The 23,908-nt window shown below is 36.2% G+C and overlaps 2 protein-coding genes and 1 long non-coding RNA gene across 3 annotated transcripts; all 3 read right to left on the bottom strand.

The window, feature by feature from the left end:
- Nucleotides 1–899: 899 nt before the first annotated feature.
- On the bottom strand, nucleotides 900–3,904 carry LOC145018623 (protein disulfide isomerase-like 2-3). The gene is made up of 5 exons (XM_078976496.1): nucleotides 3,749–3,904; nucleotides 3,552–3,651; nucleotides 3,326–3,464; nucleotides 2,689–2,899; nucleotides 900–1,168 (listed from the first exon to the last, which is right to left on the bottom strand). The coding sequence occupies exons 1-4, from the start codon at nucleotides 3,889–3,891 to the stop codon at nucleotides 2,802–2,804; spliced, it is 480 nt and encodes a 159-aa protein (XP_078832622.1). The 5' UTR covers nucleotides 3,892–3,904; the 3' UTR covers nucleotides 900–1,168; nucleotides 2,689–2,801.
- A 6,082-nt stretch (nucleotides 3,905–9,986) lies between these two features.
- Nucleotides 9,987–10,863, bottom strand: LOC145017969 (protein disulfide isomerase-like 2-3). The gene is made up of 3 exons (XM_078975912.1): nucleotides 10,659–10,863; nucleotides 10,384–10,483; nucleotides 9,987–10,294 (listed from the first exon to the last, which is right to left on the bottom strand). The coding sequence occupies exons 1-3, from the start codon at nucleotides 10,823–10,825 to the stop codon at nucleotides 10,142–10,144; spliced, it is 420 nt and encodes a 139-aa protein (XP_078832038.1). The 5' UTR covers nucleotides 10,826–10,863; the 3' UTR covers nucleotides 9,987–10,141.
- Nucleotides 10,864–13,865: 3,002 nt separating this feature from the next.
- LOC145014239 (uncharacterized) lies at nucleotides 13,866–15,227 on the bottom strand. Its single transcript, XR_013665455.1, has 4 exons — nucleotides 14,951–15,227; nucleotides 14,719–14,865; nucleotides 14,114–14,218; nucleotides 13,866–13,972 (listed from the first exon to the last, which is right to left on the bottom strand). It is a non-coding gene; the product is annotated as an uncharacterized LOC145014239 (long non-coding RNA).
- Nucleotides 15,228–23,908: the final 8,681 nt, after the last annotated feature.

Below are 23,908 nucleotides of genomic sequence, written 5' to 3'. Positions count from 1 at the left end.
TTAGATTTTTTATGGCTCATTAGTGTATTTTATTTCGTTCTAGGCCCATTATGGCCCAAAATGTTAAAATAAATGAAGGTGGGTCCAATTAGAGCCCATTTAAAAATTCTAAGCCCAAAATAGTCAAATTGGAAGGTTATTGGTCCATTAGGCCCAATAAGAAAATCCTAGTCCAAAATGGACTTAAACCGGAATTTCTAGGGTTTCCAATTCTTTGTTGACTATTTGAAGTGCTTGTATAGAGTGTTTGATGGGGATTTTGTTGTTATTGAATAAGCATCATACATGCTTTCACATTTTTGGTTACCAAATGTTATCATTGTTGTTGTTACAAAGCCTCAAAATTCCTAGTTGTGATAAACACTCACGGTGGTGGTTTCTTTAAATTTTAAAAAGTTAAAAGTATATTGTTAATTATCTAAGTGGATTATATGACGTGGCTCACAAAGAATAAAGATAAACTAATTATAAGTGCCACATCAGCCTTGTAATTTGGTAACTTACTAAATTTGAGCAAAATGGTTTAATTGATAGGTAAAACATGACTTAATTGGCCTCAAGTGCAAAAAAATTATATATGATTTATGATCACATATTCCGACGGGAAAGTCCACAAATGGTGGTATAGATTAACTTTTATTAATCTTGGACTTCTTATGGATCTTTCCTTATTCCCCTGTAGATACTTAACTCATTTATTGGAAAGTACTAAAGTTATAATGGAACTTCATATTTTATGAGATGTATCATCTTATTATGTCATGTGTGGTGTAAGCTTTAATACCACAACATAGATGAACTCTCCACTTCAAAATTATGTTTGTTCAAATTATCATTAGATGATATTAAAGATTCCAAAAGTGGTTGTTGAGTTTTAATTAATAAAGGTATCCCTCCAAACAACCATGTGCAATATATGGGAATTGAAACCACTAGTTACATCATTGTATCAAAACATAAAAGTATAGCCAAAATTCGCTAACTTAGATACAAATAATAAGTTTCAAGTTATACTCCATACATAAAGAGTATCACTAAGATTTAAACAATAAGTACCATCTAAAAAGATATAATGAAAGTAGGTTAGCACTTCTTTGTTTAACTCTTCATCATTCCCCACTTTCATTGCTTTTTCATTCCTATCAAGTTTTCAGATAGTATGGAATCCCTGTAATGCAATGAATATATATACCGAGGAGTTGAAGTCAATTCATTCTATATTTATAATGTATTTATAAAGACATCAAGATTAAGGGACTCATATATCATAAATATATATAATTGTATTTGTTATGATATGATTCAAAACAAGGTTGACCCTGAGGCTTACATTGGTCATCTCCTATATTAACCAATTAGTTGTACCTGTTGAAAGTGATTATTCAAATGATTTATGGGGATAACAAAATAAAGCATATCAGTATACCTATTATTAACACCAAAATAATAGGTTGTATATACACCTTACCCAATTATTAGTTTAGCTTTGGCTAGACTAACAATTGAATCTTATAGTGTCTTAAATATTGTACTAGGCCACATAAATATTGCAATCACCTTTGGACAAAAATACAATACTTATGTATATTATCCTTAAAATTCATTATATGAGTAATCATTCAATTAGCCTTTGGATTCATTGAATAATAACTCAAAACAAATTTTTAATGTGATATTTAATAAACTTTAACGCCAAACTTAAACAACCTTTCTTTGGTCGAGTCACTTAAGTCCAACATTAAAGTTACCACTAATCTTTGAGTAGGCAAGTTTATTATGTTTATAGATCATGGGCCAAGTTAATAAACAAATATGAAAACAAAATCCAATTTAGAATATTGATTGATAATTTTAATATTCAAGGATAGTATCCACAGAAAGTAACCATTTAAAAATGATAAACTAGGGACGGATGTAATAAACTCGATTTGTAATGAGTTTTCAATGGACTAATTTAAGTTCTTATGTCATAAAAGCATTTCACTAAATGAATTCCCATGAAAATCCCATCAACCACCAAACGCTGGCTAGATTTAAGACATGGTAATCCATAGGTGAACATAAATCCAAATAAAACATAATGAACTATTGGCAACATTATAAAAATTATTTATGTTGGTAACAAATCATTCTTGAATGCCTTTTGAGAGTTTGAGAAACAAGTTTCGCAATCATGGTAATTACAGTTTGAGCTTTATATTTCAACTGGGTAAGTAAGGCATTAATAAAACACTACTAACCGTGACATCTTTTATGGTTAGAAAATTAGATCACTAAAATTGACTATTTAAGCACTCTTGTCTTAGCAAATCTTAATATACCAACTCCTTAGTTTGTGATTATGAAACAAAAAACTAACTTGATTTATATCATACAAGGATTATAATTTTATATTAACACAATTTCGGATTGAAATCACCCTTTATTTTAATGTACATACAAACAGTTTTAGAAAACTTAGTGCACATATTCTTTTACCATCATTTAAATATAATTTCAAAACCAATAAAGACTTAAGGGTTCTGTTTTAAAATCTTGACAACCATAAGTGGGAGCAACACACTAAAAACAGTGGATAATCATACATAAAACCGCTCTGATACCACGTATTGAATTAAAAGGAATAAACCAAGATCAATCTCATACATAGCTAATAAAATAATGAATCAAGAATGAAGCTGTACTTACCTGGTATTTGTTAATTTTGTTGAGGATGATGACATTGAGTGATTTCTTTGTTCTTCCCATAATGGTGTTGTTCCAATGATCCGATGGATGGACCCATAACGTTGATACTAATGCTAATGGTGTTTTATAGAGAGCTCTTTAAACGTAAATAAGAGCGATTGAGTATCCTTTGATTCTTCACTTCTTGGCTGATGAAATTCATCCTTAACACCTTAAGGGAAATAGAATTAGAACCACATATAAACACATATAAACAGTCCCTCAAGTTACAAAGATATATCATATCCATCATAGTACATACGTGCATTCAAGTCTAGGGACTAAATTGTCATTATGGCAAATATTGTGGTACAAGTTATAGTAGTACCCAACATATAATAAACGTTACGAAATAGTCCTAAGGCCACATTACATGTTATTTTCCAATACATAATAATAAGTAGCGATAGGACATAATATAAATTGTCCTTAATTAGGTTTTTACATCAAATTTACCACCGTTATAAAGATGCCATTATTTCACAACGATAACAAGTCAAAAAAAAAAAAAAAAAAAAACTAAATCATATTCCAACACAATATTTACTCAGAACTATTGTTTAGGATATTCTTGTTTACAAAAATTAATATCCTTTACCTTCTAACTTAAGAAGTGCAGCTTCTTCAATTCCTTTTGCTGTTCTTTCTCCTGTGTATATGAAAGCTCCCTTTCCTTTATCTTCAGCAAATACAATAATCGTTGGGAACCCTTGTATCTTATAATTTACATATAAATCCTGAGAAAAAAATTAAGAATAGATTAGTAATATATAATAATATTAGTTTGAATTTCAAAAAAAGTTTAAAAACTCAGAAATTAATACATAGTTCTCTTGACAGTCCACTTCACCAAACTTGACCTTTCCTTCCAATTTCTTTGAAACCTTCTCCCATTCCGGTTTAAGCGCTTTAACAGCTCCACACCTACAAGAAAACGTACATATATAGATACAAACTTTTATAATTTGTTATGAGAAAGTAAAAAGAATAACTATATGTAGAAATTAAAATAATTAATTACTTAGGTACTCCGAACATGATAAACCAAATATCTTTGCTTTTCATAACCTTTTCATCAAAATTACTTTGAGTCAATGGTTCAGCATCAACGCGATTTAAATTTGAGGTGAATGATAAAAAGAAGAAAGAGATCAAGATCAACATATTTCCCGATGGATTCATGGTTGCGTTGTTGTGTTTGATTTATAGGTGATACGTGTTTTAAATAGTGATGACATATTGCCATGCAACGTACGTAATTTGTGGAAACATGGATGGTCTAGCAAATTATTTGCTGGGTCTTTATTAGCAATTAATTTGGTCACGTTAATTAAGCATACGTTAATGGAGTACCAAAGGAATGGATAGTTGTTTAAAAACCGTAAAATTTTATATCAAATAAATCTAATGATGAAACAAATATATTAATTTGAGAGTATGGATGCTTGTGCTAAATGGTTTTCAAAGGTTGTCAAAGAAAAGATTCATAAATTTACCAGTGTCATCATCCTTTTCTAAGGTTGATAACATGGAACATATTTGAAGCAATAATGTTTCCATTCAACATTCACAGGAACAAGACGAATCCAAAACAATATCGAAAGGGGTAAATTAAATCACATTATTACATCATTACAAATCATGATTACATATCACGTTATGATAGCAGTTAAGATAGCTGCTAATGTGATGCACATATCATATTCTAACAGATCTTAAAAATAACGATTCTAACTCTAATATAGCATTAGGTAAACATTATATGATGACAGATAATTGTTAGTGGCTATACACATTTTTGATAAATTCAAGTGAAGATCAATCCAATCAGTGAAGAAGATATGTGTTATTACTTAATCGAAGCTTCAATTGAACAGTTGGAGCGTCACACTTGGAGCACGATACTGAAGTGAACAAGGGAGAGAGTGGTGGTCGTTGATGCAGTAGCAGCGCCGACCAAATGTAGCGCCGATGGAAGACGGTCTGTGCGTAATGGAGACGAGACTACAAATGTAATTAATTTAAGGGCATTATTGTCAAATTACATATTGTAATGTATTAAATAAAAAGCCTTAAAAGTAAATCATATACTAGTATTACTTAGTCTAATATTATATTTGTATTCAAATTAGTGTTTGGTAAAATTAGCTGTTAGCTGGAAGCGGGTAGTGGTTAGCTGGTAGCGTGTACTGTCTAGCTGGTAGCTGGTAGCGGGAAGCTGTAGCTTTTATTTGTTATATGAATGTTTGACAAAAATAACCGAAAACTTTTGAAATATATAAATTTACATAAAAGTACAATTGATTATAAATAAATAAATATATAAATATATTTTTAAGGGTAATTATGGAAATTGATTTCAAAAGCTCATGAGCGTTTTGTTAAACGCTACATTAAGTAGCGTTTTGTTAAACGCTCGTACTGCCAAACGAAGTTTTTTGTTTAAACTAGAGCGTTTTATCAAAAACTAAAAGTTAGAAGCTTTCAAACGCTTCTAACAGCTCCGTACCAAACACGCCCAAAATACAAAATTGCAAAAAGACTAAGAAATAGTGATCTTATGGTTGTTGGGTAGAATGGGGCTTATGCCCTTTCTGTGGTCTGTAACATTATTCCCTTTTGTTGCTTTGCTCTTACTACTTCTTTGGCTAGCTGCCGGCTATTTTATCATGGTGTAATATATATATATATATATATATATATATATATATATATATATATATATATATATATATATATATAGCGCGGTTTATTGGAAGTTTAATGGATTAATGTTGTTCAGTGTTCAATATAACTATATTTTGTAATTTGTTCACATTCTAATAATTTAGTGTTTTTAGAAATAAAATAGGGTCTTCAAAACATAAATATTGACAATATACAACAAAATGAATAGTTTCTATGCAATACTTGCCCATCATTGGATACAAATCCTTAAAATAAAAAAAATCAAATAAAAATCAAACTAGGTTAGATAGATTGGTGTGTATAAAGAAATTACCTTAATATAATTAATTGGAAATATTTTGGTTGGTATAAAGTATAATGTTTATTAATGCAGTTTATCCCAAATTAAGGATGTTATTTTTAGTTTTTGAAATGTAATTAATATTTCTTTAAATTTATTAATGTGAAATTTAATGCAGTGACCATATTTTTATAATCATAAATATTTTTCCATTTTCAGCTAACATTGAAAGAGAGTTAGATGATCTGAGATTAAACTTTATTATAATGAGATTCCACCTTCAAATTCAATAAATTTGAAGTTTAATTACCATTAAACCCTTTAATATGGAAAAAGAAAGATTTTAATTCTTAAATATATATTAATATAAATTTTATGTTGTAGATTTTTATTTAATCTTATAGAGTTCATTGCATTTTAGAAAAAAAAAATTGATAGAGTTGAACAAAATATAAAAAAATTATATGACAATCCATTGAACTCTATAGAGTTTAATTCATTGTGAATGTTCACAAGGTGGATCTTAGGACCTACCTTTTTTTAAATATAACATATATATATATATATATATATATATATATATATATATATGTATATATATATATATATATATATATATATATATATATATATATATATAATTTAGAATCTATCTTATTTTTTCTAAAATTACTACACTTTCATATTTTTTCAATTTCATTTACATAATTAAGAAACACGAGGTTTTTGGTTTTTTTTTTCAAATATTTTTTTCAGTGAATTTGTTAATAAATTTGCGATTTTTGTATATATAAAGTGTAACGCCCCGATTCTCAAGCATTGTTAATATGAGTTTTTGGATTAGGCCCTACTTGATGAGTTGGTTTACCTACTCGTCGAATAGCAGTGAGAAGGATCGCGGGTTAAGTGACCTACTCGACGAGTCCATATTGAGACTCGACGAGTAGGAGCTGGTAAGTGAAACCCTAATTCCCGAGGTTTGAACCCCTATTTAAAAGGAACCTAGCCTCCTTTGGACCTCCTTACAGTTCCAAAGAACCCTTGAGAGCCTTATTCGTGTGAGTGTGCCTTGTATGTGTGTTTAAAGCTTGAAAGAGAGTTCTTGGAGGGAGAAGACTTGGAGGAGAAGGAGGTCGAAGCAATTGGAGTGTGGGAATCAACACTCATCTCAGATATCAACTTCAAAAGATACCCAAATAGTCATTCTCCTTATAGATCTCCTTTATTGGGTGAGTTTTAGGGTTTTCATGGAATATCAAGTTAGTATGATGAGCTATGGGCTAGATCTGAAGTTGTAACTTCAGATCTAGACTCTCTTTGGATTCTAGAAGCATAAAGTTGTAGCTTTTGTCGTGATTAAGGTCCCCTTTGTGCATAAAGACCCATCAATAGATTAGATTTGCCATTTTGAGATTTTAAAGCCATGCATGCACGTAAAGTTTGCAACTTTACGTGATAAACATGCCCTTGGAGCTTGGATCTGTGATTTGTAGTCGCTGCATGACTCAAAATGGATTTGTATGGAAGAGGACTGAATAAACTCGGCGAGTCGCATGAAGATGGCCATTGAACTCGACGAGTTGGTTGAATAACTCGGCGAGTCGGATGAGTTTTAACCAAGAATATGTTCGCGAGTATATTCGTCGAGTCGTAGGGAGGGAACTCGATGGGTGGCCCTAAGGTCTGATTCAGATTCGAAGGAACTCGACGAGTCACCTTGATGACTCGGCGAGTTGGATTGTGCTACAAGGGACTCGGCGAGTAGCTGGGTGTACTCGGCGAGTTGAGGTCAACATGGACTGTTGACCTTGACTGTGGACTTTGACCTTGATCAGTGGTTGACTATTGGGTTATGGAGTACCTTATAAGGTTAAGGACTTATGCGTATATTGAAATATGGTTATAGGTGGTGGGCCTGTGTGGAGTGATCCGAGAGTTGGAGTTTACCTTCCGAGTCGACATCTGCGAGGTGAGTTATCCTCACTATATAGATAGGGTCTACGGCACCAAGGTCGACCCTTTAATTGTTATTTTTATGGTATGTTGCATGTGGTCAGGATTTGTTAGTTCGGAATCGAGGTAAACAGTATGTTATGGTTTTATGATCCGTAAGGATTGGTGTGATAGTGACCTGCTAGCTCGGTGCTCTAGTTACATGAGAATTCAATGATTGTGATCAGTGAGATAGATATGTTTGATGTTTGTATATGCCAGTATATGATAGCTATGCGCAAATGGTTATTTGCTTGTTGGTTGGGTTGAGGCGGCCCTGCTTTGTGCTGAAGGCCATCATACCCTATGAGCGGTCCGGGGAGACTGTAGGCCCACATGGCGGACCAGTCATGCCGAAGGCTCAAGATAGATCCAAACACACTGTAGGCCCGGTAAGGCGGTCCAGTCAGGCGAATGGCCCAATATGCATGTTGATTGATTGATTGATTATTATTGTTATGGTATTTTCAGTGTGGTGTTGGTATTTTGGGGGTAGCTCACTAAGCCCTCGAGCTTACAGTTTTCAGTTTACTGTTTCAGGTACTTCAGGAGATCATGGAAAGACGAAGGCGTGACCGTATCGCTCCTCATCCTTATATTATGATTTTTGGGGCACTCTAATGGAAAATGATTTGAAAACATTTTGTAAATTTTGTTTTTAATTTTCTTTTTGTTATTTTGTTATTTTTTAAAATAAAGATTATGTATGAGAGGCCCACCCCCATCCCCTTATTCTCACTTCCTACTCTTTTTCTCATTCCAAATCTCTCTGTCACACCTCTTACCTTGTCGGGCCACACACCTCATCGTTGTATCAAAGCAGAAAGTAGTCGGAAAAGGCAAGGCAATCGATGGTCAAAAAAACCCAGAAAACATGCCTAGAACAAACCCTAAGTTACTGCACGTAGAAACGTTGGAATCCTCCATCATCGGCAACCTTACACTCTCCGGTGACTCTTATCTCCTTCCTCTCCCTCTTCGAGAACTCCACAGATAGTTGAATGATCTGCTTGCCAACGAGAATTTAATTGACCATTGTGTTGGTATATGGGTTCGTTGAAGCATCACAACCGTGTGAAGTAAGACCGATTTCGGAACACATTTTTTTTTCTGGAACATCGATGCGGGTTCAATTGTTTTCTGGATTCATCCTTTCTATGCCCCCGATGACTCCTAGAACACAATTTTAAGGTGTGATTTGATTATTTTTTTCTCGATTGATGCAGGTTTTCAGAAATCATGTTTTAATTTTTTGGTTGAAATACTTAATTGAAATCATGTTTATTTTCCTGGATTTGATGGAAGTTTAGATAAAAACCAGTTTTTGTTTTTATTTTTCTGGTTGAATTCATGGATTGAAACGATTTTATGGTTTCTGGTTGAAAAAGTGTCGATTTGATGTACGTTTTGTTAGAAATCATGTTATGATTTATGATTTCATGATTCATGGAACCTCGGACAGCACATCCGTTCAATATTTTTCTAGTTTGATTTTGATTTTAGCTACAGGTTTACGAATTTTATTTTTTTTGGTTTGATTTTGTTTTGATTGTACATGGGGTTTTTTGTTCTTTATTTTTGGTTCAGTTTCAATTTATTTGGTGTGTTGACTGGTAGTGGTTTTCGGTGGTGATGTTGGGAGTTTGACGGAGGTGATGCCTAAGGTTATGGTGGTGGTTGATCACAGGTTGATGGAGGGGAGGGGTGGAGGGAAAGGGAAGGGAGAAGGAGTGTATTTGTTGGTGGGCAATATATTTATTAATTCATTTTTTATTTAATAAATAATAAGTAAATAATATAAAAACTGAAAAAAAAAACGAAAGGTAATATAGTGTTTTAAAGTGTCCAAGAGACGAAAAACATAATAAAATCAAACTATAAGGATGATTCGAATGCAAAAAAAAAAAGTTAGGGATCAAATACGTAATTTTGACCAAACCATACGAAGGATTTTAATAATTTGTTCTTTTAATAAGAATAAATAAAATTGTATATACATTATCCAACAAACAACCGTTGCTTGCTGTAATAAACAAACAAAATTGAATAAATTTCCATTGCTATTTTTAGAATGTAGTAAATTCTTTCAAAACACAAACATATTCTACACCCAAATGAGATACAAAAGACATTTTATTAGTGAACTACTCAACTAAACTTTTACAACATATACACATTACGTAACAACGGTTCCATTGTTTCACAATGATAAAAGCCAAATCGAGTCAAAGAAAAATCTTATTCCAACACATGTACTCCTAAGAGTGCAATAATTTGGATTGTAAATAATAACATAGGCTTAAAATATAAATTGTCCTTTATTAGGTTTTTACACCAAATTTACCACCGTTACAAAGGTGTCATTATTTCACAACGATAACAAGTAAAAAAGAAAAAAAAAAAAAACTAAATCTTATTCCAACACGATCTTCACTCAAAACTCTTGTTTAGAGATTAATATCCTTTGCCTTCTAACTTAAGAAGTGCAGCTTCTTCCATTTTAGGTGCTGTTCTTGTTCCTGTGTATTCGAAAGCTCCCTTTGATTTATCAGCAGCAAATGTTATAATAGTCGGGTAACTTTTTATCTTATATTGTACGTATAAATCCTGAGAAAAAAATAATAGATTAGTAATAATATGGAATAATACTATTTTAAATTTAAAAAACAAAAGTTTAAAAAGTCAAGAATTAATACATAGTTCTCTGCAACGTTCACTTCACCAAGCTTGATCTTTCCTTCCACTAACTTTGAAAACGCCTCCCATTCAGGAAGAAACGCTTTCTGTGTTCCACACCTGAAAGAAAACACACACACACACACACATATATATATATATATATATATATATATATATATATATATATATATATATATATATATATATATATATATATATACACAATGTTTATAATTTGCATGTTATGAGAACGTAAAAAAGAATAAGTATACGTAGAAAAAGAATTAATTACGTTGGTAGGCCGAACATGATAAACCAAACATCTTTGCTTTTCATAACCTTTTCATCAAAATTTTTTTGATTCAATTGTTCAGGAGCAGCATCAACGAGATTTAAGTTTGAGGTGAATGATAAAAAGAAGAAAGAGATCAAGATCAACACATTTGCTGAGCGATTCATGGTTGCTAATGTAGAAATGGAAAACCAAAAAAGCCGTTGTTGTGTTTGATTGATAGGAGATACCTGTTTTAAATAGTAGAAATGCACGTAATTTGTGGCAACATGGACGGAGTAACGAATTATTTGCAGAGTCTATATTAGGAATTGATTTGGTCATTAGGCCTACATTAACGGAGTATCACTATATGGAATGGATAGTCTACTTTTGAAATATGTATTGTAGAGTTATTTTGACGGTAGATTTTTATATTAAATAATCAAAACTGATGATGAAACGCATATATATTAATATGAAATTTTTACTCAATAACTCTTTTATATTAATATAAACCTTTTAATTACTTAATAGTTTTTAATATATATTCGCTACAAGAAATCTGCACAATAAAAGTGTGGAAGGGGATTAGTGGCGACCCGCTAAAGCCGATGTCGCCATAAAAAATGTCACCGCTCACTGATAACATGTTGCTGCTAATGTTGACAATTGGTGGTCATGATTTGTTGTCAATTATAGGAACGATATGTATAGTGGCGACTATTTATCGCTGGAAAATTCCCCTCAATATGTCGCAATTGATGGACTTATTTGCTTTGATTTGAACAAGGTTAATTTTGTGTTGATTGTTCTTGTTGACTAATAAGCTACTGATTTCATGTGTATAATGCGTGACCGTGCTTAATGTTGTGTTAGTTCGCTCGGATTTGTGATTTTTTTTTTCTTTTTGTATATTTTTAGAATTTATGTATGTACACTACAAAAAAAAAAAAAACCAATTAGTGACGAAAACGAAATGATCACTAACAATTGAAGGAGTCGTCACTATATCACTTTGTGACCAGACTTTTGGTCGTCACTTGTGGTCACTATAGGTCCGTCACAAAAACTAATTAGTGACCAAAATATAAAAGCGGTCACTAAATAGTGACCAAAATATAATGGTCACTAAATTGTGACAACGGGTTTCGTCATTAAATATTGTCACTAATAATGAAAGTTGTCACTGTGTTATCTAATTAGTGACAATAAAAAGTCGTTACTCTCCTAATTGATTAGTGACCATAGAAAATCGTCACTGATTAATTTAATCAGTGACTATAAAAAGTTGTCACTCTCATCTGATTTGTGACTATAGAAAGTCGTCACTAGTTTATCCAACTAGTGACCATAAAAAGTTGTCACTAATTTATTTAATTCGTTATGAAAAAAACGTCACTATTTTTTGTTGCAATTTCTTGTATTTAACCAATTTAAGTAACTTTAAGCGAACCTACAATATAAAATACTGAAATGGTTAGAACATCATATGAATCTTAGAACAAAGTTAAGAACAAAAACCACCAAAATAGATTTCTAAAAGCAGTAACTTTTCCAATTCTAACCAGCTTACTCATTATATAAACTGTACACAAATAATAGTTACAAAAGAATGTGATATAGATTGTTATCAAGCCCTTTGTTTGGAGGCCTTGTGACTAGCTTCCTCTAAGGCCATTTTTAATTGACTTTTGCATCTCTAACTGCCTACTTGCCTACAAAACAAAGACATCATTTAGGTTTTTCGTTTAATGAAAAGGGCATTCTTTTGTTTTGCACATGAAATGGTGGGGATGGGGGGTGGGAGTGGGGGTTGGTGTTACCTCGATTTTTGCTTCATAAGATGCAAATTCAGTGAAATCTTTTCTCCTTCATCACTAGTATTTTGGTCATCATCAATTTGGAAACTTTTAACCCTTATTTGAAACTCAGAGATAACACCCTCCACAATGCTTGAACATCTTTATTTAACAAAAAAACCATATATGTGTTACCTGTAGGCATACAGTTGCATCCTTTTGCTTTCCATCCTCTTTGATCTCACCACGAAGCCCCCATTACTTAACTTGAATGTGAAAAACAAAACATGTGTATCAATGTATCATACCAATTACTTATCAAGCTTCAAATTACATTTCCCTATATAAAACTAATGTGCTGGGAACTACCCGTCCAGAACCTTTAATACACTCAAGGGGAAATGAAACACACCCATTTTTACCTTTCATGCACTTAAGGGTTAATCAAGAAGTCATTAGAACAAACAGTGAAATTCACCAATTTTCTTCAATGGTAGATCCATTTTCAATCTAAACACCAGTAACATTTCCATAAGAACCAGATTCCAAGCTTTTTATAGAAGCACCCTGCAAATGAAACATTATGTCAACAATTTAAGCATGTGTTGGTGTGGGGTAAAAGGGAGAACCCTCATGTGTTGGCTCAGCAAAGAATTGAACAACCTTGATAAAAGATGATTTTTTTGGAAATATGACTTATTGTTTGGATAAACGAGTTTTAGTTATGTGTTATACTGAATATTTTTATATAAAATAAAATATTTTAATGTGATACATCATCTGGGCTAGAAAATGATTACCTAATACTCGTCTAAAATCAAGTACACCTTTTAACAAATCACAATTAAGTCTTAGATATAGAAAATAATAGTAAACAAAACATAAATATTCATTATATCAAAAAAGAAAAACTGAAGTACCTTACAGAAGTTGAAGACCAAATTTAGTTCACAGATATTACTAAAGAAGTGATCGAGTATTATAACGAAATGGTACCATCAACATAAACTAGAGACCACATCAACATCACTGTGCAAAAGATTAATATTTTGTATATCATGGGCCATGACCATGTGCCTGAACAACGATACTATACACCACAAACAAGAAACCAAGTAAGCAACTGAAGAAAATAAATTAAACCCAATAGTATTCATATAAATCATTAATAGTAAGAGTTAAATAAACTAACTCTGCAGAGTACTAGAAAAGGTTGATGAAGAAAATCTTAATGTTGTCCAGTAATGTGTTATCAACATCAACCACAATTCTTGCAACTTTAGAGCCAACTTGTGATAGCCAAAAGAAATACAAGCATCAAAAAGACATGAATGCCATCCTCATCTTCATACTGAAAATAATACAGACTAAAAAAAGTATTGACAAGGGTAGAGTAGTCATTAGTCATTACATTGATTAAGTTTGACAACATTGTATAATCAGGTTCCTCTCTGTAAGCACCCATCAATGTAAGCAAAGAAGATAAAGGCAACTGGCCAGCCATAGACAATGCAAACGAGTCATCTAGAATTCCTATCAGTAAAAACAAAAGATTATAATAATAATAATAATAATAATAATAATAATAATAATAATAATAATAAATATATTATTTAACAATGTTTAGTTTTTAAATAAATTTGAGGATAATAATAATAAAATAGCAAAGATTACCATATCGATCCATGGCAGATAACTTTTTACTTTCAATGGCAGATCGTAATTTCCACTAACAGTAACTAGTTATCAGCTGCCATATCATGGGCCATGACCATGTGCCTGAACAACAAGAATGTACACCACAATCAAGAAACCAAGTAAACAACTGAAGAAAATAGTAATAATTAAAGAAAGAAGCACCAAAAGATTACATGTGTCATTTGTATGTATCATTAATCATGTCAAGCACATACAAATCATCCGTTTAATGTAGGACCAATGTCGCCCTAATCGTGCACACTCAGTTTATCAAAAATACGATCCAATTCCAATGGATACCATGCCTATTCAACATTTTGTTGATTTTTATAGTTCATTTGATGTTTGAACATGTAAAGATTTTGTTCACATAGAACTACAAATGTGAATCAGAAGCCCATCATCCCAAGATTTTAAATTGAAGTTTTCTTCACATATACAGTAATATGCAATCTCTTTACCCAATGAATTATATCTATAACATGATAAGAAACTTGACTAATGCACAATTAGGATAAGTTTGTTACACCTGGACTGAGTAAAATAAATTAAAGAGAGAGAGAGAGAGAGAGAGAGCTCACAAATTATGAACAACTGGAGATAGATATACTCATAATGCACTCCCAGTTCATGTAAGCATTTCATCAAACAGCTGTTGTGCACATTCTATTGAATAGGGAGAAGATGAATTGTGTCCCTAGATGCTGATCACAAGAACATACATTCACCTGTCCATGTAACCTTCTTTCAAAATCTCATCCAATCGATGAAATCACAATGGGAAAACGGATTGAAATAGAGAAAAGAAGATACCAGAGGATATGGGGAAGGAGGTGGCGGCGCCAGTCGGTGGAAAGGGGGCGTAAGGACAAACATTGTCGTAAGTAAGAAGTAAGGCTTTCTCCAGGACCATGATTTTTGATGAATTCTTCTCGGACTTTGTTGATAATGTGATGACTTAGGTATAGACAATGTTGGTTGCCAAGCTTGCCATTCTCCAAATCCTTGAAAATCTCATCTGACACAAAAACCCTAGGTAGTAGAAATTGGATTTGGCGATGATGAATTGGAGATTGGGGAAGGTTTAGGGCTTGCAGATGGTGGATGAGAACGACGGTGAAACGATGGGAGAGATTCGTTTGATCCGTTTATACGTGAAATGGTTTGCCTATCTTGTATTGGCACTCATATTTTAGGGTAAGTTACGTTTTTACCCTTGTAGTTTGATGACATGTGTTGCCGCTATGAAAGTAAATATAAGCTGGTCATTTTTTTAGAGTTAGGTGCTATGAATAAAAATTATATATAGTTGGTGACTGAACCTTTTTTCATTTTGTATTTCAATAACCATATTGTTTCGTCACAGTCCCTCCACATGACGTTTAGGTGGGTTTGAAAAGAGAAAAGTATTTAGTGACCATAATTTTTGGTCACTAATCCTCTAATGAAGTGATCATTTTTTTTTTGTCATTAGGCCTCCAATGCAGTGACCATTATTTTTGGTCACCAAACTAATTATACTATTAAAATATGATTTTTTTCTACGGTTAGTGACCGGTGAGTGACGACCATGATAGAATTGGTCACTAAACTTGTAGCATTACAAACATTCAGTGACGACTTAATAAATGATCACTAAATGATGATATTAGTGACTATATTTTAGGTGGTCACTAATAATTGGTCATTAAAAAGGAGTTTTCTTGTAGTGGTATCATCCACAACAGTAATATGTTTTTATTTATTTATAATTTTTTAAATTTATTATACAGGGAAAGTGACACAAAAGTCCTACAATGTTTATGGACTTTGTCTAATCTGTCACTAAACTATTTTGTTGCTTTATAGAAGTATAAGGTGAGCTTTTACCTGTTTATTTAGTCTTTCTAACCTAAATATGAATTGAGCATCAAGTTCATGGAGCATTTGGATCATATTCATGGAGCATTTGGAGCACTTGGAACTCGATGGAGTACTTGAGGTTCATGGAGCATGTAACAAAGGAACGAATCATCTAAGAAATGAATGGATCGTCTGACAAAGGAACGAGTCATGTGCCAAAGGAACAGATTATACAGAAGGGGGTTTGAAGCACCTAAAAGAGGTTTGAAGCACTTGGGAGTGATATGGAGAAACAAGGGAACCTTGGTGCAACATATGTTGAAGGGATGGTACAAGAAAGATGTTGTTGCACTAAGGGCATTCATTCTTGCACCATTAAGGGTTCCTTTTGCACCATAGGGTACTCCTATTGAGCCATGGAGTATGCTCTTGCACCATGCATGACCTTGTTATGCCATGTATGTTCCTGTTGCGCCAAGGTGATGTTGTTCCAATCCTGAAGTTCTTGCACCACACTTGAAGTCTGTTGCACCATCCATACACTTGGTGCGCCATCATGGTGCAAGTTGGACCATCTTGGTCCTTGATGAGCCAAATATGCTATAAAGCCCACTATGATGCTCAAGATTGTTCAAGGATGCTCAGAAGTTGGTATTGCTCATGGATTACACCATGATGGATATTAGGCCATTTGTTTTCATGATGCGCCATTTATATGTCTTGATGCTCCACTGTGGCACAAGGTGCTCCATCATGTGTGTTGCTGATGCCCATGTAACATATACAAAACATGGTCCCAAAAATTTCGTACTTAAAATTATTAATTAAACATGAGTCAAAAAGTCCTTTCATGAGTATGAATCAATGTATCTATAACAATAAAAATCAGAGTAAACATCCCAGGTAAAATTATCATGGTGTGTGCAATGCAATCATCCCGAACTCTTCCTTTTGCTACTGGAAGTACCGAAAACCAAAACTGAAAACCATAACCACAAAGCTTAGTAAATTTCCCCTAATCTACCACATACCATACATACAATAACATATATCGGGCCCCGCCCGGTCATCGGACCCCATCCAGCATCGGGCCCCGCCCGGTGAATGAGCTAAGCTCGACGAGCATACAATAGATATCAAATACCACATACACGCATGCAATAATCACATACATACACTAATCATTGGGCCTTGCCCGACATCGGACTTCAGCTCGAAATCATAATGGCACATACACATGCGGGAGTCACGAAGACAACTAGCATTCTAACATAGCATAAAAAAGGGCCGACCTTAGTGCCTTCGACCCGATAAACCTAGTAAGGAAACTCACCTCGAGTGTCAGATGATAGCTGAAAGCGCCTCTACTCCAGAATCAGCTCTACTCAGCCCCTACATAAAACAACCTTTTAGATACCATTCCATACTCATAACCCCTATGGGTCAACTTGCTCAAAGCCAAAGACAAAGTCAACATCCAAGTCAAAGTCAACGCTCCGATTTGACTCATCTCGTCGAGCTACCATTCAACTCAATGAGTTTCCGCAAATCATAGAATCGTGATAACTCGAATCGACTCATCGAGTTTTCCCTTAAATTGTCAAGTTCTTCCTTTTTCAATAGAATCGGGACACACCCAAATCAACTCGTCGAGTTTACCCGTGAACTCGTCAAGTTCTTAAGTTAGCTAACCCACTTAATGCATTAATCCATTATCCTTCAAATCCAAGTCTTATTTTCCAGATCTAGAATGGAAATGCCTCTAGAAGGGTAAAGTTTCCAACTTTACCCACTAATACCCATACTTAATGGGTTTAATCTCAAACCCTAATCCTTAAAGGCTTAAGACTTAATCCAAAAACCACAAAATCTTCAAGATGGAGCAAAGGAATAAAGATCTGGAACTTAAAGACTAAAGGTTCATGTAAAGTCTTCAGCTTTATCCACATGCATGGCCATTTGAAGCTTAAAATGCCAAACTAATAGCTTAGAGTTTTCATGGAGCTCCTAGGGCCATAAAGTTGGCACCTTTATACCATGAAATCCCCTCAAGACCCTAGATCTGAAAGGGTTGTTCATTTGGGACGTCTAACTCTCAAGGACCACATCATTTGAATAAAAACCAAGCAAAAGACACAAGAATGAAGATCTAATCAACTACAAGGCAAGTTTGGGACATGCTTACCCGTAAATCATGAGAATGAAGCTAGGTTCCTAGATCTAGCACCTCCTTCTTGAGTCCTTAAGCTTCCCTTTCCTCCAAGAAACTTCAAACACACTCAAAATGCTCAAAAGGCTCACAAACTCTCGAATATACCTTAGGGTTTCAAGATTAGGGTTTAGGATAGCGGAGGTTGGAAATAAGGCCAACTTATGGGGTTTAAGTTGTTTAAAAAGGGTGCAAAACCCCAGAATTAGGGTTTCATTTCTTTCATCCAACTCATCGAGTTGATCACTTGAGATATGTGGTCCGTAACATTTCAACACGATGAGTTGAGGGTACCAACTCATCATGTTGCTCTACAGATTTGAATAATTTAGAAGTTTAAGTAAATACCGGAAACCAGGCATTACAATTCTTCCCCACTTGACCCATACTTCGTCCTCGAAGTCCGCCACCCCAAATAATCATGGATAATGCTCCCTCATCTCCTCCTCTGGCTCCCATGTCCACTCCAATCCCTTGCGGTGCAACATTGCACCTTCACTAACTGTACAACCTTGTTCCTCAAGGTCTTACAATTTCGATCTAGAATTGCCATCGATCTCTCAACATAGTTCAGGAGGTCGTCCACCTGAATATCCTCCAAAGGCACAACTGTGGAATCATCCACTAAACACTTCCGCAGCTGAGAGACATGAAAGGTGTTGTGGATCTGACTAAGATCGATTGGCAGATCTAGTCGATATGCAACCCGGCCCACCTGATCCAAAACCATGAATGAACCAATGTACCTGGGGACCAACTTGCCTTGCTTTGTAAACCGGATGACACCTTTAGGAGAACCATATCCCCCAACTAAAACTCTAGGTCCGAACGACACTTGTTGGCGTAGCTTTTCTACCGAATTTGAGCTGTTTAGAGCTTGCTTCGGACCTGCTGGATTAACTCAATAGTCTTGAGTACCACTTTGGTACTCCCTATGACTCGTTGACCGACCTCGCCCCAACAAATCGGGGTCCTACATTTCCTCCGGTAAAACATCTCGAAGGGAGGTCGATCAATGCTAGCGAGATATCTATTGTTATATGAAAATTATGCTAACGGAAGATACATATCCCAAGTCTCACCAAAATCCAATACACACGCGCGTAGCATATCTTCCAAGGCCTGGATCGTGCGTTTACTCTATCCATCTATCTGAGGGTGAAAGGTTATACTGAAAAGAAGACGAGTGCCCATCTCATCATGAAACCGCTTCCAAAATCTGGAAGTGAAGCGAACATCTTGGTTTGACACAACCAAAACCTGCACCTCATAACGTGCCACCACCTCACGAACGTAAATCTTGGCTAGCTTCTTAGCCAATATACTCTCTTGGAACGGGATGAAATGTGCACTCTTGGTCAACTGATACACGATGACCCATATCGAATGCACTCCACGTGAGGTCCTGGGAAGATTTGTGATGAAATCCATAGTGATGTCTTCCCATTTCCACAAGGGAATTTCCAATAGCTACATCTTGCCGTGAGGTTGCTGATGCTTGGTCTTGACTTTCCTGCAAGTCAAGCACCGCTCCACAAACCAGGCCACATCCTGCTTCATGCAGGGCCACCAGAAATCAGGACAAAGATCCCTATACGTCTTCGTTGCCCCGGGATAGATGGAGAACCTATACTTGTGGGAATCCTCCATCAGAACCTGTCGTATACCACCCAGATATGGCAACCAGACCCTCCGATGCAGGGTCAATAACCCATGGCTATCATAATCGAAGGATGCTACTTGACCCACAACACGCTCACTCTTCCGGTGCTCTTCCTTCAAGGCCTCTGCCTGTGCCTCTCGGATCTGCTCCAACAATGGAGTAATCACTATCATCCTCAAACATACGTCCCTAATCGGATCCGCAACTGCCTAGCGGCTGAGAGCATTGACCACCACATTGGCCTTCCCCGGGTGATAAAGGATCTCATAGTCGTAATCTTTCACCACATTCAACCAACAACGCTGTCGCATGTTCAGATTCGGCTAATCCATTAAACACCTCAGGCTCTTGTGGTTTGTGTTAATGGTACAACAGACCCCATAGAGGTATTGCCGCCAAATCTTGAGGGTGAAAAAAATGCCCCCCAACTCCAATCGTGCGCCGGGTAGTTTGTCTAATGAGGCTTCATCTGCTTGAAGCGTACACAGTCACACGACCCCGCTGAATCAAAAATGAATCCATAACCATGATTAAAGCATCACAGTAAATCACAAAATTGTCGACACCCTCCGGAAAAGTTAGAAATGGTGTCTCGCACAACCGCTGTCTGATAGTCTCGAAGGCTGACTGCTATTCAAGACCCCAACAAAATATCACTAACTTCTTGGTCAGTCAGGTCAATGGAACAACAATCTTGGAGAAATCCTGGATGACTCTCTGATAATAACCCACCAGACCAAGAAAACTCTGAATCTTAAATGGAGACCTCAGAACCTCCCATTGCATCACGACCTCTATCTTGGCCGGATTGACCACATTACCCTTCTGGTTGAGAAAGTGCCCCAGAAACTGCACCTTGCGCAACCAGAACTCACACTTAGAGAACTTCACGAAAAGTCTCTCCCTCCTCAATGTCTTCAACACCTTCCTCAGGCGTTCCTCATGCTGCTCCTGAGTCTTGGAATAAACCAATATATCATTGATAAAGACTATCACAGACCGATCCATCATCAGTCTGCACACGCGGTTCATGAGGTTCATGAACGTGGTAGGAGCATTGGTGAGCCCAAATAGCATCACCACGAACTCGTAATGACCATAGAGAGCCTTAAAGGCTGTCTTTTGCATAGCGTCGTCCCTGACTCGCATATGGTGATAACCCGATTGCGGATCAATCTTGGAGAACCAAGATGCACCCTAAAGCTAGTCAAAAAGATCGTTAATCCTTAGGAGGGGATAACGGTTCTTCATCGTTACCTTATTCAACTCCCACTAGTCTATACACATACGATGAGACCCATCCTTCTTCTTTACAAACAGTATCAGGTCTCCCCAAGGCAAACTACTCGACCTAATAAATCCATTGTCTAACAGCTCTTGCAGCTGTGTAAACAACTCCTGCATCTCGGAAGGAGCCAATCGATATGGTGTCTTGGCTATTGAAGCCGCACCCAAAACTACGTCAATCCTGAACTCCACCTGTCTCTCCAAAGGTACCCCAGGAAAATCCTCCGGGAACACGTTCGGATACTCCCGAACGATCGGCAGATCATTTACGGTCGCCGTACCCTTACCTGGGTATCCATAACATAGGCGACAAAACCTATGCAACCCTGTTGAAGGTAGCGCTTAGCCCATGTTGTTGAACACAAAGTTGGTCCACACTACGGTCTCTAGCCCCGAATCACCAACCCTCCCTCACTAGGGGTAAGAACCTGAAGTAGCTGCTGCTCGCAGGCAATCACTGCTCCATTGGGGCTCAACCAGTCCATGCCCATGATAACTGAAGAGTACATCCTCGATGAACCCTCACAACCCGAACAGTCTTATCATCTGCAATCTCGACATTAAGCGGATAGTCCAGCTCCCTCGGAGCTCCATCAAATTGCTTTCTAAGTGCGAGCGATATAAAGGATCAGGTAGCCCCCGAATCAAATAATACTAGAGCAGATATACCGTTCACAAGGAACGATCCTATAATGAAACACATAAATCTAAGTGGCAATTCAATATAAATAAAGAGATAAGGATAAAATGCATACCTGTCAAAACATCAGGAGCTGTACGCACCTCCTATGTGGTCAACTGGAAGGCCCTGATCTTTGGCACTGGCGTATCTACCCGACCTAGACAACCGTCAGTAATCCTGAAAGTCACAGGAACGGGTGCTGACACCGGTCCTATTGCTGCTCACAAAGTCGGACAATGGGCCTTCTTGTGGCCCCTCTGATCGCACTGAAAGAAAATATGACCAGTTTGGTTGCACTTAAATAGCCAGAACACCCCGCTCTGCACGTACCCTCGTGCACCTTGCTGCACCTGCCACAACAACTATGACCCTATTGGCCTTTCGGCCTAACCTCATCTACCTTGGGCCTCTTACCCTGACCCTCAAAACTCGTCACCGAATCTGGCTTCCTCTTCCTTTCCATCTCCAGGTCAATTTCCCTCTCCCCAGCTCTCGCTATCGTATCCTCCAGCGTCTTGCTACTGTATCGACTAAAAAACTGCTGAATATCGATCCTAAACATCTTGTGGTATCGAGCCTTCTTCACCTCATCATCCACCACATACTGTAGAATGAGGAGGGCCGTCACCCTAAACATGGTGGTGATCTTAGTCACCGTCTCAGTAATCTAGCGGAGATCCTGGAACTCTTGCGCCAGTTGTTGCAGCTCAATCATAGGTGCAAACTCAGCCTTGAACCTAGTTGAGAAATCAATCCAGGACATTGAATCGATAGCAACATCATCTCCAATAGTACGTCCAAGAACCTCCCACCAATCATGTGTCTTGTCCTTCAGCAGATAGGAAACAAGTCAGACCTTGTCCCCTTCGGGACAACGACTGGTATGAAAGGTGTTGGCGACATCTACCAACCACCTGTTGCTAGCAATGGGGTCCCTAGCCCCATGATAATCTGAAGCTCCACAAGCTCTGAACTCCTAGAATGTCAATGTACGAGTCACCATCATAGAAACCATCTCAGTGTGGAATGCGCTCATCCTCTCATCAAGGATCTAAAAAATGCCCTCCTTGACCAAACCGAAAATCACAGGAGTCTAGTCAATGATACTACACATAATATTAGATGAGATGAACTTTCTCATCTGATCATCAAGCTTCCCGGCTCCAAAGCCCAATCCAGATCCATCACCGACACCAGAACTGCCCACTGGTCTACCACGTAGCATCACCATACTAAAAATACACCTTAACAATCATCAGAATACTCATCATATATCTAGGGTTCGTACATATACACTACAAGTTTCCTGGCCTTATCTTAGCCCTCCTTGAATTGAGTACAAATCCTCTGCTTTCAGTAGTATGGGCCCTTACTACCTTCTACATCTATCTGTATTTTCCTCAAAGATTGCCTTGACTCCACCATGTCCCTTTCACTACTACTGCCCTCTGCACTAATCTCATCCTAGGCTTACCCTAGGGTAATCTTCCGCCCACTCTCTTCCATCAGTTGCATAAGAAGTCCCTATTACCTCCCCTAACTAACTCTCGAATACCATTACATATCACTAAGACCAGATAATTCGTCGAATGAGAGGTCTCACATTACAACGGTTAGGACTCAAACAAGAGCTGCGTAATAGCTTTAAAACCTAACCTTCTAAAATTATTTAGTCCTCATAATATGTAACTTAGCATATTTTTTACTAGTTAGCTAAAGATAACTAGAACTCCTAAAAGCATAAAGCAAGAAACATTCATGCATTCAGTAACCAAAACCAAGCATATCCTAATTAGGACATAATATTACTAGCTAATTAGTACTAGCATTTAGCTCAAAAATATCATACAGTAGGAATATAAGACATCCTTCCTAGATCCTTATCCCTAATCTAGCATGCGGTTCACATATGCACAATTCATATCATAATATAACATGTATGGGTAATTTAGGAGAACCTACTTGAGCTCAGCTGACCGCATGCACCACACCCTTTTACTTTTAAAAATCCTTTTTATAAAAATGATTTTCTTTTTTGAAAATATTCATACCAAATCCTCAGTTTGAGTTCAGACACACCTGAGGGTG

Source organism: Lactuca saligna, chromosome 9 (assembly GCF_052625555.1).
Source record: "Lactuca saligna cultivar CGN05327 chromosome 9, ASM5262555v1, whole genome shotgun sequence".
NCBI lineage: Eukaryota > Viridiplantae > Streptophyta > Magnoliopsida > Asterales > Asteraceae > Lactuca > Lactuca saligna.
The sequence above is the reverse complement of the archived record's forward strand: the minus strand, read 5'-3'. Positions and strand labels throughout refer to the sequence as shown.